The 17586-nt window shown below is 41.9% G+C and overlaps 1 protein-coding gene across 3 annotated transcripts in view; it reads left to right on the top strand.

Annotated features, from left to right (window-relative positions):
* The window catches only part of EDN3 (endothelin 3), a 41068-nt gene extending 32243 nt beyond the window's left edge, over positions 1-8825 (top strand). The window contains exons 3-5 of one of the 3 annotated variants that reach the window (XM_053394394.1): positions 1923-2099; positions 3748-3887; positions 5982-8825. In XM_053394394.1, the coding sequence (XP_053250369.1) occupies positions 1923-2099; positions 3748-3874 (304 nt within the window). In that variant the 3' untranslated portion in view covers positions 3875-3887; positions 5982-8825. The remainder of the gene's footprint in view (positions 1-1922; positions 2100-3747; positions 3888-5981) is intronic. The other 2 variants (XM_053394395.1, XM_053394396.1) reach the window with 2 other exon arrangements.
* The last annotated feature ends 8761 nt before the right edge of the window (positions 8826-17586 follow it).

Consider the following 17586-nt stretch of genomic DNA (forward strand, 5'->3'; position numbering starts at 1 on the left):
TGTCCTGAATCCCCTCTAGAGGGATTCTAGTTACTTAATGACAAATTATCCTTTTCTTCTTTATTTTTGACAATTTGTTACCAAATTGTATCAAATGTAACCAGCAAAGACAGCAAAGACACAGTTCTCCTTTTTTTTTTTTCAACTTTGACAGCTAGTTTGACAGCTGTCAAAATCTATAAACCGCAGGCTCTCTCCCTGATCGCTCCCGGGTTTTGGGGGAGGGGTAAATTCCGTTCTCTTATCCTCCAGCACAGTCACTTAAATTGGCCCAATATAAAGTTAATTGCTCTTTTCCACAAAAAGAAAGACATTCACACAACCTTAGTAATAAAATCCTTGCTTTACGATGTCTACAAGGCGGGTAGGTTGACTTCCTTTTTAGCACCTTGCCCGATCTTGCCGAATTCCCAGAAATAAATTTCCTTTTTAAGTCCAATTACCGTGTTACTCACGGGTCGTTACTTTTGATCCAAATGTTTAAAGAAAGAAGTTAGTGCTCTCTATCCATGGCATGCGGCTTCACTCAGCAGGGGAAGCAGTCGAACTCTCAGCACCACGCCTCCCTCCGTCCCCCGTTCCGAAGCCTTTAAAAAGGCTTCTTTGCGGGTCGGGGGGCGCGCAAATGGTGCCCACCGAGTCACCAGGTCCCCAGGCTTCAGCGCCTGTGGTTTCTAAGGGTCCCCACGTCGCCGCCGCGGCAGGACCTAACCCCTGTTGAGCAGATTCCCTCCGGAGCTCGGAGGGAATCCGCCATTAGACGATGGCGCCAACCCGGAAGTCCGAAAACTAACAAGTTTCTGTTTGCAGCCATATTGGAAGAAGTGCACAAGCCCAAAGTTAGTGCATTTTAGCACTTAGCCATAGTTTAGCATTGTCTCCAAACCAGATTACTGGCTGTGTCTCTTAAGTGAACTAGTGCATGCAAATTGATTTGTGTGGTATAGCTGAAAGCTGCAGCTACTTTCGTTAAGTATGTATGTTGACATAAAATGTATTGTGAAGCCATTTGGGGAGCTCTTACATGAATAGATAGATCCATGTGGACTTTATATGCAGCTTCTGGCTTTTTCAGTTTTCCTTCTTCAATTCAGAATTCTTATTTTGTTGAGGCTGAAAGTGAGTTGTTGAAATATGGGAGGGGAGGAGGGGAAATCATGTGGTTTATTTCTTCAATTTTAATTAAAGTCATTCAGCTACCTTCCCCCTCTCTTCCATAATTCCACAGCATGTCCTTATTTTTCTCTTTTCTTTCCAGTCCAATCGTCCCCACGCGATTCTTACCAGGTCTGGAGTAGATTCCCTTTTTACACTCCAGGACGTATTCCAAAATTATTTCGCTAATTCATTTAATATCATCATATCTTTTGGATATAAATTTAGGAAGTTTGTCACTCCAGTGAGGATATTGAGGCTGCTTGTGTTGAGGTGTAAGTTGGGAAGCAATAATACAATACATACCATCCTCCTTCCTTCTCCTGGGATGCCCCTTCTCCTGCCCACCATGGCGGCTCTTTTTGTCTGAAGTGTGGGGTAAAAACACTTAAAACATGGGTAGACAAACTAAGACCCGGGGGCCGGATCTGGCCCAATCGCCTTCTAAATCCGGCCCGCGGACGGTCCGGGAATCAGCTTGTTTTTACATGAGTAGAATGTGTCCTTTTATTTAAAATGCATCTCTGGGTTATTTGTGGGGCCTGCCTGGTGTTTTTACATGAGTAGAATATGTGCTTTTATTTAAAATGCATCTCTGGGTTATTTGTGGGGCATAGGAATTCGTTCATGCCCACCCCCAATATAGTCTGGCCCCCCACAAGGTCTGAGGGAAAGTGGACCGGCCCCCTGCTGAAAAAGTTTGCTGACCCCTGATAGCTTCCATACGATCTTGAAAATGCTAAGGCATTCTTACGTTTTTGTTGCAGGAGGATTGTTCCATATGGACTGGCAAATTACAGGGGAAGTTTCAGAGGCAAAAGATCTACAGAGCGGCATCGTAAGAGCTTGCATTCATCAAAACAGCCTCCATTGCGCTGCTCTTGTGCAGACAGATTCGACAAGCAGTGTATGCACTTTTGCAGAAGGACCCAGAATGGCCAATGGTAAGATTGTTCATCTGTGACAGGGGTGAGAAGCCCCCCCTTTTTTTTGAGGGACGCCATGCTGATGGTAGGTGGGGACAGAGTTTATGGTGGATGGGGCTGTCTCCTCTCCTCTCTTGCATAGCCCCCTTTCCCTCATTTCCCCCTTCTTGCCACTCACATGAAATTAGCCCAAGGATAATGCATGTTGCACTCTCCTGTTTTATGGTATTTGTGTATCTAAAGGGAATTGAGAATAGCGTGGGTATAATTTTTCTCCCTCTCTCATATAAGAGAAACCAAATGATGCAGTAGCAACAGGAAGTAACTTTTCAGGAAGTACTTAATTCAGTGTACAGTCGTACCTTGGTTCTTGAGCAGAATGCGTTTTGGGAGTCCATTCGAAACTCCCGGAACCGTTTGAAAACCAAGGCACAGATTCTGATTGGCTTCAGAAGCATCCTGCAGCCAATCAGAAGCCGCACCAGACACTTGGCTTCTGAAAATCGTTCAAAAACTGGAACACTCACTTCCGGGTTTCGATCGCTCGAGGGCCGGTTTGTTCGGGAGCCAAAGCGTTTGAGATTCAAGGTACAACTGTATAGAATTCCCTACCACAAATGTGATGATGGCCGTTAGCACTGTCCCCTTTCACATGCATCCACAGCTAGCTGCATCCTCATAGTTCAGATGGGTAAGAAAGGCCCATGCGTTATGCCACGGTTAATTCGTTTGAAATTGAGCTCAGCCAGCTCAGTTGTTTGGTGTATTCACATTCAGAAGTGTTACGGATCTCTATAATCTTAACACCTTACATGTGAGAGCTGTTGAGAATCATCTGGCTGTGACACCATTGGAAACAGAATACAGTGGTACCTTGGGTTAAGTACTTAATTCGTTCCAGAGGTCTTTTCTTAACCTGAAACTGTTCTTAACCTGAAGCACCACTTTAGTTAATGGGGCTTCCTGCTGCCGCTGCGCTGCCAGAGCACGATTTCTGTTCTCATCCTGAAGCAAAGTTCTTAACCCGAGGTACTATTTCTGGGTTAGCGGAGTCTGTAACCTGAAGCATATGTAACTTGAAGCGTATGTAACCCGAGGTACCACTGTAGTGGACTAGATTGATCCTTGCTATGATCCTACAAGGAAACTCAGATGTTTGTAAGATAGCACAAGCAACAGAGTTTGTCCCAGATGAGTTTAGTGAATGGAAGAAACATGGAGAAGAGCCCTTAATATTTATTTGGGATGTAGCGTTGTGGAAATAGTGTCAAAAAAAGTCGTGCTCACTTGTCCAGTTAACTGTTAAGCAGTGCTTGCTTTATTCTAGCATTCCTTAAAGGCAGACGCTGGAAAAGCAATGGGTATGTTTTGAACTTGTTCTTTGAAAGAGACAATCTTTGGATTTTATTTAGTGCTAGTCCTACTTAGTGCAGACCCACTGAAATTAAAGAACATGTCTCTTAATTTCAGTGGATCAACTCTTAGTAGGTCTAGCATTGGCTGCAACCCTTTATTTAAAAAACCTTTTAGGATAATGGTGGTTTTCAACAACAGATACAAATAATATAATAAAATACAAAGTGCAAATTAAAAACTAAAGCTAGATAAATATTTGGGATGAAGAAATTGCGTGGTAATTTAAAAGCCCCAACTTTCTTTTCCATAGTAATAATGAGCAACTGAACAGCAGAAAAGAAACAGATCCCCATCGAGAAAAGGAGCATATATCTCACTCTGTAGCCCAGGAGAATTTTCAGCTTCTTCAAAGTGGAGAGGTGCAGTCTATGTTTTAATTATATTGTGCGCGTAAGTGGCTAAAACGTTTGGAGGGCAAGTTAATATTTTGATAATTGTCAAGTCTGTTAGTTTAAAGAAAAGGCCTAGAAGCAGGTAGCAGGCATGTTTCTACCTGATCATGCGCATATTTAAGGCACTTTTTAATCATCGCTATTCTTCCAGCCAAAAAATGAAATTGGTTTGCCTCAAGGCAGAAGTGTTGTATTCAAAATGTAAAGTGTTTTCTGTTGACTCAAATGTGCAACCAAATTCAACTCAATAGCTTTGTTTGGTGCAAAACAGAAAGCATAACCTAAAATAATTATTTGGTGATTTTAGAATTTTTTAATACTGTGTTATTAATAGCAACATATAGCATTTCAGAGTGTTCGAAGTGCTTCATATACCTTATCTCAAGTAAGCCTTACAGATGCCCTATAATAAGATGGATTAGTTTTATTACTCCTACAATTGAAGTTGGAGCGGGTACTAAGAAACAGTATCTTGCTCAAAGCCACCTACTGAGTTCATGGCAGAGATAACAAGATAACATTTCAGCTGTGGCAGGGGTTTCCCACTCCACATCTTGGTCTTTTTTTGATTCAATATGGCCTATGAGATAGGTTAGGCTGAAAAATTAAGACTTGATGACAGCCAGCCAGTCACACTACCTCATGACCCATCAGGGAACTGACACTGGGTTTCCGACGTGCACAGCTAACCTTCAAAACATTACACTAGACCAGCATTTCCCAAGCTAGTGCTCAAATCATCTGGAGGGCACCAACCTGGGGAAGATGCCCCCTCCATCACACTAATTTCACTAATCTAGCTAGGTGGACCAAGGGTAAAGGTAAAGGGATTCCTGACCATTAGGTCCAGTCGTGACCGACTCTGGGGTTGCGGCGCTCATCTCGCTTTATTGGCCGAGGGAGCCGGTGTACAGCTTCCGGGTCATGTGGCCAGCATGACTAAATAGCTTCTGGCGAACCAGAGCAGCACACGGAAACGCCGTTTACCTTCCTGCTGGAGTGGTACCTATTTATCTACTTGCACTTTGACGTGCTTTTGAACTGCTAGGTTGGCAGCAGCAGGGACCGAGCAATGGGAGCTCACCCCGTCGTGGGGATTCGAACCGCTGACCTTCTGATGGGCAAGTCCTAGGCTCTGTGGTTTAACCCACAGTGCCACCCACATACATTACCCTAACTTCATGTCTGTGGGATTATTCCTGAATGAAGTAAGTAGAACTCCATCCAGCTGGAGACTGGGCCATATTGAAGCCCCTAGCTTAAGGTCTAAGGAATATGCTGGACCCAGATATGAGAGATGTGTGTGAAGATAGTGGCAGCAATTGCAGTAGGACTTGCTGGCAGCCCATTTTGAAGATGGGCGGGGGAGGCTTGCTGCAGCACCCTCACTTCCCTGCTCAGAGCTGACCTACTTTAAAACTAGTTGTGGACTAAGGCACTATGATAACTAAAAGCAGTTCCTTCCATACTATGATGCTTACTCCAATTCCATTCTCTTTGCTAGAATGGCAGTTGATTTTTGTGGTAACATATGGCTAATAGTTCTCAGAAATTTAATTTTTTGCCTGTTGCCCACACATTTCCTGGCACTGATTGCTACATTTCTGGGTATATATTTATATTTATAAATGAAGAATTATTCTACAGCAAATGGCTCAAAAGTTGCATAAGCATTCTGTTCTTAGTTTGTTCCTGAAAAGCCCATGTCATCAATCAAAACAACAACAGCAACAAATTGGTTTCTGTGGGGGAAATTGGAGCTAAGTCTTGTCTTGCAGTAACCACCAGAAATGAGCTGGATGGCTTGACAACACTTTGCTTTGCAGTATGTCCAGACACCTGGTAAATATATATTTTTCTTGAAGTCTTGTATGGAGCAGGGGTCTTGTGGGATCTGTAGCTGATCTGTGTAGACATCACATTGAGGAAAGCAGCTCTAACCACTCCACCACACAGGCTCTCAGTGCTTGTTTCATTTATTTATAAAATAACCCTTGCTTTTGGCCGTTAAAAATAATAATGGTTTCAGAATACAAAACAAAATTTCAACAGCATTTGGAAAAGCCTTTCATTGTGCATTTTTCTTCCACAGGTATGAAGTTGAGTACCTACTACCTAAGACATGAAACTTACTGAAGATGAACAAATGTTCAAGACTCTCAAATGGATTATCTACCTGCAGGTGCTTCCTTTTCCTGAACTGATGCAATCTTGAAAGTGGACAATGTACCTGCCTGGAGGAAGTGTTACTGAACTGCAATGTTCTGGCTAATGTCTTGCTTGAGTCTTATACACCCCATATGATGGTGACATCCATGATGGCATCCATCAATTTTGGAAAGCAACATTTTCGCTGTTTACGGTCCCAAGAACAGCCCCCACTGGCTAAAAAAGAAAAAAAAATAAAGATTCAAAGAGTGAAAAACTTTCCTATTCTGTCAAGATGCGGGACAGGAAAAAAGAATGCTTCACTTGTTTGCTTGTCATATGTATGAATGTCCAGCTTTTCGCATGCAGTTGTCATGGGACAAGTTGGGACATTGGAACAGTACCTGTATTTGATATTCTGGTCACTTTTTTTTTTATAAAAGGCACCCTTTTCTCCATAATGTTGTTCAAACCTGTCTTCCTATTGTAATCTCAGTGGTGAAGAAATGTAAATGACAATATCTATGCAGATTGAATATGAATGGCTAATAATATAATTATAACATATAGCAAGCTAACAGTATACTGGGAGTATTTCATAGGCTATTGGATTTAGGCACCAATTATTCCTGAACTGAAATGGAATTTTACAACAGATCTACTGGATAGATGTTGAGAGAGAAGAACGCTAGTTTATCCGTCCTATTCTACTCTGCTGCCCCGGGGTGAAGAAATTCTGAAACATTAAAAATGCATTTGAAGGACATTCAAAGCCATATATTAGCCCTTAATTCAAATTGCTAGAAGGACTGGCATACAGTGATGGGAACTGTTAATTGCAATTATGAAAGTTCATTTTTGAGGAACAGACAAAGCAGAAGAATTGGATGTATTTCTACACAATCAATGGATGGCCTTTTTGAATTAGTTGGGTGCGTGTTAAGAAGACTGCGGAAGAACATTCACCCAGTGTTTGCTAATCAGAAAGAGGAAAAAGACATTCATTACTCATAGTTGATAATCTTCCAAAGGATACTTTCATAAGAATGGATTTTTCTTTAAAAGTCTATTATTTTACAAGAACATAGTTCTGGAGACCACAGTTAAGACTGTAGGCTGAACTGATGAACTTTTGGGCTCATTCAGAAAATGTGCAAATCCCCAAACCAGCTATATAAAATTTGCAAAATAAGTAACGGACATTGTTTTCAGCAAGAAAGGAAGAGATCTTTTGTCTATATTATATATATATATATATATAGTATATATATATGAATATATTACATAAATAAATTATTCTACTTATAAAAGTAAAACACCTCTCTCCATTATCACATTTATACTAGTTTTCTATTTTCCTGGCCCAATTTGGTGTATTTTGTTGAGATGTAGTCTATTTATTGTACTGGCAAATAGCTTTTCTTACTGTGTGTGTTTCTTTTAATTAACTCAGTGGAGAAATCAATCTTGTTTCAAGGAACTAACCTTTTATTATGAGGTAGATTGGTATCTGAGGTATATGTGGTATATTTTAATAACCACAGATTTCTTTTAGAAAGTCACAATGTCAGTGTGCAATGTGAGCATATGAAACTGTTTTTAAAGCAGGCCCTTGTCGTATAGAATAAGGCCCAAATCCAGCTGCAGTTTTGCCTGCTTCCAATTGTAAGCAAAAGAAAAATGATGCTCTTCGTGTATTTCATGCATATTTTATTCTATTGCTATTTTCTACAGACTCGGAAAATGCAGAAAGGTACACAAATCTTTCATCTGGCAAACCCTCAGCCCCACCCCAATCAGTGCCCTCATAGCATTTGAGTTCATGCAGTCTCTACCCAGAAAGTCCTTCATCCTAGACAGTAACCTTATCATGGAATATAACTGCCCACTAGGTGTGTCAGTGTGGATCAAACAGTTCTGGACCTCAGACTATCATCTAGGGTCATGGTAGTCAACTCAGTGTCTTCCAGATGTTTTTGACTACAAATCCCATGAGCATTGTCCAGCATGGCTCATGGTCAGTGATTATGGGAGTTGTAGTAGCTCCTGAGAATAAGTTGATCATCTTTGACCTAAATGCTAGGCACTGGACATGTCGCTTGTGTCCTTACCTCTTTCAAAAAATCCAGCTATCTTCTGGAATAGACACATAGGAAGTTTGACACTATTGTAAGGATACTTAGGCAGCTGAGTATTTTCTATCACAACAATTAAATATTTTGACCGTATGTAAAATGTGCCAAAAAAGTCCAACATTGTGCCCCCAAATTTCCCCAGTATGTGGCCTTCAACATATAAAGAAATCTATGTCATCAGGTAATGGAATTAAATCCATGTCAATGGTTTAATTAGAATATCAGTTTCCCCAAGGTTCCTTACAGTCCCAAATGGTTTGATAGGGGTTCCTATAGACAATGGAAATCCATTTTCTGTAATCCAGGCGTTAATTAGTGTAGCAAAAGATCAAATTGAGCAAATATGGTGTCTCCAAGCCAGGTAATTAGTTATACTTGCATCACATAAGAAGAATAGAGACTCAAATTTAGTTGTGATTATTCTGTTAAGTTTGATGAGGCTCAGTGATGAGATTAAACTGGCTCTTTATTGAGCCTAGGTAAATACAGGTCAAAACTTGCTTCAACTCCTATGGAATCTGTTTTCAATTTTAACTTATGGATTGTAGCAAATTTCTGCGGTTTGTTTAGTTTGGCCCTGTCGGATTGCTACCCACCTCTACTTGAGTAACTTCACAACAACATATTGCAAAATAAAAGGTTTGTGATTTACCCAGATGATATTAATCTCAATATTTTAGGCTACAAGTTCTTTGCTTCACACTTGATTAAGCCTAAATTGCCAGCAGCCATGGCAACTTTCAGTTTTGGGTACAGATTCTGCTGTTGAGTGCCAAGCGCTTTTGAAGATGCTGTTATGTGGTGGTGCTGCTTCTGGGAACCTTAGCCAAATCATGGTTCTGGTACATAAAGTCTTATTATCAGTCACATAATTAAAGCAAAAACTGCAAACATTAAAAAAGTTGCAAAACTTCTCTAGCGACTGTTGGGAATAAAGTATGCTTTTTAAAAATAAAGTGTTATTAGCTTCTCCATAAAACGTCTAAAGTAAGCAAAAAGTTAAAATAGCCTTGTTGGTGATGTCACAAATGCTAGCCAACAGGCACTTTTTTCAGTCAGCTTTCCTTCAGTTCAAACTGATCTAAGTCCCCCCCCTTCCCTATTTCCAGAATTCATCCCAGTACATTTTTTGAAGGGTAGTGACAGCTATCAAATTATTTCCATCCTTCTTAAAACGTTAGGCTGAGTCATAAAGAGAAATTGTAGAACTTACTGTTGAACAAATATATGCCTAGTTTTGATTTAGCATAAAGGAATGCTAGTTTGTTAACCCTGGCTCCTGTTAAATGAGATAAATATGAAGCTGAGTAGATTTAGTCTGCATCTGAATGAGTAGCTTAGCAAGAAATTTCAAGGGATGCCATGTCTGTAGACAAACTCCAATGGTAAAAACCCACAAAGTGATTGAAACATGATTCTCTTCGTTGCTTCTGGGTTAGTGATGCTTCTGCCTGGGTAATTTATCAGCCAAGTTTCTGGAGGATGCAACACTTGCCGCATTACAGTGCCATAATTCATTTTGTCTTGGATATGAATGGATCAAAGGCATCTGAAACAGTTCAAAGCACAGTGATTGGCTGCAGCTTTGTGATTGCCATCCAACTATTTATTTGATGCAGGGAAACTAAACTAATAAAGACTCTTCCGTACCAGTAACATATTTGATTCCTTCGCAGGCTAGCCACAAACAGGCTGAAGGAAGTTCTTTTGGCTCTTCAACTGCATGATGCAGACCTAGCGGTGCTCGTTTCAATTTGGATTTGTAGCTCTGTTGAGGGATAAACTGTAGTTCCCAGGAGTCATTGTGGGGTGGGTAGGTGCTTTAAAAGGCACAATGGCCAGTATCTCGCTGTAAGTGGCTGGAGGACTATTTCTTCTTTTTGCCCCAAGTAGGGAGGGGGCATATTAGTCCAAACCTCACCGGAAAGTGATCCGTCTATGACACAGAAACATAGAAAGCTGCCTTATACTGAATCTGACCATTATTCCATCCAACTCTGTATTGTGTACATACCAACTGGCACTGGCTTTCCAGGAGTTCAGATGGGACATTCCCAGCCCAATCTGAAGATACCAAGGGTTGACCATAGGACCTTCTCAATGCACAGCAGATGCTCACCCCTCCTGGCCATTGGATTACTCCTAGTTTGTCCTGTACTAAAAACCAGACCAAGGACATGACTGACTATGTGTGGACCTACGATCAATGTATTGAGGCAGCCCAGTGGTTGACGCATTGCCCATGAGCTGGACCTGAAAAAATTACAAGCTAAAATCCCACAGTTCTCCAAACCACACTTGAAGACTGTAACACAAGAATCAGGGCAAGCGGTATCTGCCAGTCACCCAACACTTGATAACAGCCCCTCACATCTGGCACCCAGCCAGATTGGTTTCCTAGTGATTATGATGGAACCCCTGTGGTCAATTGTGACTCCTCTGACCTTCCGATCTGGCCAAGTACCTAATAGGGCACAACTGGCTTACCCATTCAGGCCTCTGTAATGCATGTCAGGCCAGCCCCCTCATCCATGATCAAATCCTGGCTGAGCAATGTGTTATTATGGACGAACTCGGTATTCACCAGCAACACCACCAGACTTGAAGGGTAAGCCAGCATGACTACTCAAGGCTACTTGTAGGCCTTGGGTGCTCTGGAGAGCAAAAGAGGAACCAATTGCTTATGCCCTGATGGTAAAAGTCACCCTGAGATACCATACTCCCCATATTAACCCAGATCAAAAGGCCTGGGAAAATTACAAAGTCTTTTAGTAGTGCCGAAAGGACACCAAGGCGGGTGTCAGTCGCACCTGTCTAGGAGAGCAGAGATGAGAGGGCCTTTTCTCCAGTAACCACACCTCACTAGGATTACTAAACAAACAATACTCTTCAGATTGTGGGGTTGGAAAAGTACTTCCAAATGCAGCAGAAAACAAAACATCAAAGGGGTACTGGGTCCCTTTGGCCATTTCCCCAAATCTTGAATTCCATCCCTCTTTGAAAGGTTTTGATGCTCAGGTGTAATGCTTAGAGGGCCCGTCCCAACTGATAAGATTTCCAAGAGCCAGTGTGGTGTAGTGGTTAAGAGCAGGAGACTCGTAATCTGGTGAACCGGGTTTGCGTCTCCGCTCCTCCACATGCAGCTGCTGGGTGACCTTGGGCCAGTCACACTTCTCTGAAGTCTCTCAGCCCCACTCACCTCACAGAGTGTTTGTTGTGGGGGAGGAAGGGAAAGAAGAATGTTAGCTGCTTTGAGACTCCTTCGGGTAGTGATAAAGCGGGATATCAAATCCAAACTCTTCTTCTTCTATGGGGGGAGGGGTTTGTGTGCATTTTACAGGGCAATTGCATTAAAAGTTGAGGCTAAATTGCTTGAGGATTATTTATGCAAGAATCAATGCTGCTAACAGAGTTTACTGGCCCCATATATATATATATATATATATATATATATATATATATATATATATAATAAAATCAAAGAGTTGGAAGGGACCAGGAGGGTCATGTAGTCCAACTTCCTACAGATCAGGAATATTTTGCCCAACGTGGGGTTCAAACCCATGACCCTAAGATTAAGAGTCCCATGCTTTATCATCCAAGCTATCTCAGATGGTAATCTCAGCAAGTAAATATCAAGGTGATAGACCCACCATTCTACTGGGGCTGGCTACAAATAAAAATCAGGTATCTATAAGCATGAAAAGGTTGGTTAAGTAAAGGGAACTAAGGAAGAGGATTCAATGTCTGAAAGAATGCTTGAGAGGGCCTGATCCTGCCCATTAGCTTATGGAATTCCCTGCTTTTAAAGCCTCCTCTCTCTGGGTTCTGAGGCTGCCCTGTGCAAAAACAAAACAAAACAAAAAACCATGAAACTCTTTGGTCCAGGAAATTTGGGTCAGAATAAAGCTCCAAAGAGTGTAATCTCAGCCACTATTAAGCTGAGTAAACTAACACAAAAGTGTTTCCTGAGCAACGGAACAATGTGCCACCCCTGTGGACTTTAAAACTTCTTAATCCCTTTGTTAGAATCTGCTACGGCAGCAGTCAAGGAAAATGTTAAATACACAGAACAAGATCTGTTTCTGTAGCTATGCTGAAAAGAGAAAAGAGATTAGAAATACATCTCTCTCTATGTATGGAAAAGGTTTATAGAACAGCAAAATCTTTCAGGATTAAGTGGTTTACAATATACCAGGCAATTTAAACAAAGAATATTGAAATTCTCTGTTTACATTATCTTGGTATTTTACTGAGCTGCTTTTTTTAAAAAAAGCACTTTCTTCTAATGAAAGCTCTACTTGCAGAGTGTTTGTGTGTTTGAGGGGCAGGGGAGAAGAGGAAGGGAACATTTGGGTTGTCCTATATTTCCAAAGCTTCTTAAATAATAAATTGGCAACACCTAGGCCACTTTTCCCTAGCCTTCCCTGATCTCCTTCCCCCTTCCCCCCTCGTTTTGACAGATCAGGGGAGGCTCGGGAATCACAGACGGGCAGCCGTTGCCCAGGAAGGGCCAGCCTGGTAGTGCAGTTGGCTCTGGCTGGCTTCAGGAGCTGCTTGCTGCCATTGGGCCCGCCATTTTTCCTGCGCCACGGCAGTGAGCAGTGAGCAGCTCCTGAAGCCAACCGGAGACAAATGAGCTACCAGGCTGGCTCCGGGCTGCTGAGGCTGCCGCTACCATGTTTCCAGGGGACAGATTTGCAAATCTGGGAACATTCTGGGGATGGAATTTTTCCGGGGACAGATTTGCAAATCCCAGGACTGCCCCCGGGAACCGGGGATGTCTGGTAACCCTAGACTAAAGGATACTATGCTTTTCCCTTACTGCAGGTGCACTTTTGACAATACAGAGTTAATTCCTCTCCCCTTACCTGGTCATTCCTTACCTGTCATCACCATTATAACTACCTCCAGTTCCTCAAGTGGTGGTTGCTGAAGAGGAAGGGCAGTATTTTCTGTTTTGTCTCGGGCAACAAAACGCCCTGGGCTCACCCTGCTATGAATTCATTTCAGCAAAAGGAACTATTGACATGGACGCCGGTGGCTGACAGGGTCTCTATAGCACAAGTCTGACTATATCCTTATGGCACAAATATCTCTGGAGTTAGTTATTGCAGAAAAAATAACACATATGTTAACTGTTCTCCAAGGGACAGGAAGTTCCTGGTCATTTCTATTCAGTACAGTGGGATTTTATTTCATATAGTTTAGGTTCAGATTTTCATGTATCACTCCCAACCGTCTAGAGAAATAAGGTTGCTATTATTTTAGTTTTGGTGGTGTTAAATAAAAATGTGTTCAGGTTTTGTATGCTCTGCCTTTAGTTGGATATATTGTTGAATTTTTGTTATTCTTGTCTCCATAATAATTTGAAAACTAATAAAATATAATTTTTAAAAAGATAATTTTGGAATGGGATTATTTTATTGTCCCGGCACAACTATTCAAACGTAAACTCCCTGCTCCTGTATTAAGCTGTTTACACTGCTGCTTCTTTAATCAGAACTGGAAACGATCAAAATGAAAGAATAATTTGTGCAAAAAGTTCGCTAAACAATAATAAACTTGTCCCAAGATCTCAGAATGGCGCCCTGACTGAGACGCTGAAAACAAAACAGAAGCCCATCCACAAGTACAATGATGGAAAATGTTCGCATAACCTTGCATCAAAACAGGGAACCAACAAAAACACCGATAAACATCAGCATTTAAATCCAGCATTTCAAGCTAAGCTATTAGTTCCACATGGAGGAGGGAGCAAATTCTACAGAGTAGCCTGTATCTGTTTCTTATAAAATATAAAGCATTTTGGGCCTTTCAGAATTTTGCCAGCTCAGTATGGAATTGATTAATGAATTAGAGTCAGTTAATTACAATTGGGCTTAAAAGGCCATTTAGTCCTGCAACATCAGGACTGTTTTGCTTGATCCAGTCAAGGCCCATTAACCCAGTATTCTGCTTCCATCAGCAGCCAGCCAGAAGTTTGCAAACCGGGTACTTTTTGCCATTTTCTTGATAGAGTTAGCATACAGTCAGTTAACCTATCTTTGAGATACGAAAAGACTTGTGCTGGATTTACTTTGTCAGGCCATTTATTTTGAAGGTACATATATTGATGACCACAATATCAATTGATGGCATGGCTTTGGGAATAAGGCATTGCAAATCTTACAACACAGCTAGGACTTTCATCTGGTGTCAATGGAGTTGAATCACAATCCCACTACAAGCGAGCAACAGTTGGCTAATCAAGTGATGACATGAACCAGCTTTCAGTAAGCGGTTAAGTGGGTAAGAAACCAGCTTCTTGGAGGAAGATGGGATGGCGGGCCAATGCCTGCCTTCAAAAAGACAAGGACTGACATTAACCAGCACTCCAGAACACAACAGGAGCCTGGTGAAGCGAAGCCCTTTTTCTTTCAGCCAGCAGCCAGCCCTACTAAAAGCATAGCATAAAATCTGGACCTGCTGCAAGGGGAGGCAGGGACTGACAGTTTACCTTGTGGGAAGACAAGGTCTGTGCCCTTGCAACCCCTCACTCAGAATGCTGAGCACTGGGTCACAAAATAATAATAATAATAATAATAATAATAATAATAATAATAATAATAATAATTTATACCCCGCCCTCCCCAGCCAAGGCAGGGCTCAGGGTGGCTAACAAGCAATAATTAAAACAAGTTGAATGAATACAATTTAAAAGCAAGATTAAAATACAACAATTAAAATATTGAAACATTAAAATATTAAAATGCTGCCTCATCACAGGAGGAGAAAGGAAAAAGAAAAAAGAAAGAGGGGGAGGGAATCAAATTGGCTCCAAGCCAAAAGCCAGGCGGAACAACTCTGTCTTACAGGCCCTGCGGAAAGAAATCAGATCCTGCAGGGCCCTGGTCTCATGAGGCAGAGCGTTCCACCAGGCCGGAGCCAGTGTTGAAAAGGCCCTGGTTGAAGCCAATCTAACTTCCTTATGGCCCAGGGCCACCAGGGTGTTGCTATTTATGGACCTTGAGGCTCTCTGTGGGGCATACTAGGAGAGGCGGTCCCGTAGGTACGAGGGTCCTAGGCCGTGAAATAAGAATAGGATGTGTCACATGCCAGTAGTGATGTTATGTGAACTGGCCAGTTGGTGCCTGTGATATCTGCATAAGTATCCACAGTCCAGACAGCTCATATAATTGCAACGGTCTTTTTAGCTGGGGCGATTTTCTTTTCTTTTCTAAGCAACAATATAGCACAATTTGACTGGTGGGAGCAAAGAAAAAAGTTATGCCCCAAGAACTTTGTGGAAAGTTCTTTGGATTTCATGCACCAACAGTGCTTTTAATATTGCAAACTGATTGTCTAGCAAAAGTTCTAGAAACCTAATGCCACTTAGAGTAAGCATATCAAACCTAGGCAGTGCTGTATTTTAATGCATTTAAAATGGAAAATATCTCAGGGAAAATTCTTCCACCAGAGTGCAGTTCTACCCCCAAGAAAACCAGTGGTGAAATCCCCAATGGATATTAAGGCAGCAGGATAGCAGGCCAGGAGGTATGTCTGCTGTGCTAAGTCGGCTACAAACTCACATCTGGCTGATGAACTTGCGAGACCTTGTTGAAGTGAAACCCAGGGGAGCTTTTTGCGGAACATACTCTCAGATAAAAGCGGAGCTTTGCTATAAAGCAAACAGCCCTCAGGGCCAGTAAATTTGCAACAGCCTAGACATGAATGAAACATGCTCCAGGAAAATGTGTGAAGAATGTCAATGGTCAAAGGTTTTTAAGGAAGAGTTATTGCACGCTACTGAGCTCTGATAGAGCTCGTTATCACAAAAACGACATTTTCTGTATTTGGCATGTCAAGACAAAGGAAGGCTGCAGTCCAAGGAAGAGGAAGATTCACATAGTGAAAAATCACAGATGTGAACAAAGATAGAGTGGGCAGACTTCAGGCTTCTGAGATCTACTTAGTTTTCAACTAGAACCCCAAAATCTACCAACCACAGCCAGACAAAGACAACTGTGGCAATTAAAAACCAGGGTGCCTCTGAGCATATTCTGAGCATAGCACTTTATTTTCACTGAGAGAAATGATTGGAGCTTTCTGCACCTCCATTAGCTTTCTTAATTTCAGCAGTCCAATTTAGCTGGGAAAAGCCATTTGGTTGTTGCCATGTTTAAAGCAACTGGGAGTTGGAAACTCTTGTCAAGCTGCTATAAATCAACCAATAGATCCCAGCCAATCTTTTCCCCACCCCTGCTTTAAGTAATCTACAGGTATACCTTAGAAGTGGTAACTTGGACTAAAAGGATGGAGAGAAAAAGATGAAAGAAGAACCATCAGCTATGATTGCTGCGGTTATTGGGAACTGGAGCACCATACCTTGTGGAGGGTCACTGCTTCACCATCCCTGCTTTAATCAGAACAACGATAAAGGAACAGTTCAGTGCAATGTAGCTCCACTGTTTCCACAACATCCAAATACTGTTAGTAATAAAAAAATGCAAATAAGCAGGAGTGAATTGGACAGAAGGTTGTGCAAATACAGTTATACTATAAGGAGGGCATTCCAGAGACTGAGGTTTGGAAAAATGTAGATTTTCCCAGATAGATATTCATATCAATTTACCATAGTTGCTGTTGTGCAAGATAAGATCCTCTAACAGAAGAGCAGTTTTAAAAAAGGCAACATACAATTAAGGATAAAAGGCTGCCAATTGCATAAAGCAAGACTCCCCCTATCTCAACTCGGCTTTGTCTCATTTTCTTAATTTATTTTGTCTGCTCCAAGATGAAATACAGTTGGCTTTGCCGGACTGCGTTTTCTAGTATGTGTGAGTTCCCAGCTACTGGTATAGTTTTGGTCACAGCTACAGGGCAGCTGTTTTGGACATGACTTAAAAAAGAAGAAAAAAGGGAGGATGGAGGGGCAGACAGTATGCACAAATTGGCTTTCACTTTTGTCTGCTCTGAGATTGATCTTGCATTCCCCCTCGCTCAACAACAGGGAGATGTTCAAGATCAATTCCGGGCAAGACAGAAGTATGGGGAGGAGAAAATGCAAGTGAATTGAATTGCTTGTCCTATTTTTCTCCTCTTTTGTCCCAGCTGAAATGGGTCTGACTCAAGTCCCCTTTTTATGTCTCTGCCACTCTTCCCTGCCTTTCATCTTGCGCCAGGGCTAGAGTCGGCCACCCTTTGTCTCCCACCTCACCTTGCTCTCATTTTATATCTTGAAAGGGTATATAGTAGAACCCAGAAGTGCTCAGATTGGAGGCTGGCAACTCAGAGTTTGGTGGCCACTTGAGAAAGGAGAACAACACTGGACAGATCTATTGTTTTGTCGTTTAGTCATGTCTGACTCTTCGTGACGCCATGGACCAGAGCACGCCAGGCACTCCTGTCTTCCACTGCCTCCTGCAGTTTGGT

This window comes from Podarcis raffonei, chromosome 6 (genome assembly GCF_027172205.1).
Source record: "Podarcis raffonei isolate rPodRaf1 chromosome 6, rPodRaf1.pri, whole genome shotgun sequence".
Taxonomy (NCBI): Eukaryota; Metazoa; Chordata; class Lepidosauria; order Squamata; family Lacertidae; genus Podarcis; species Podarcis raffonei.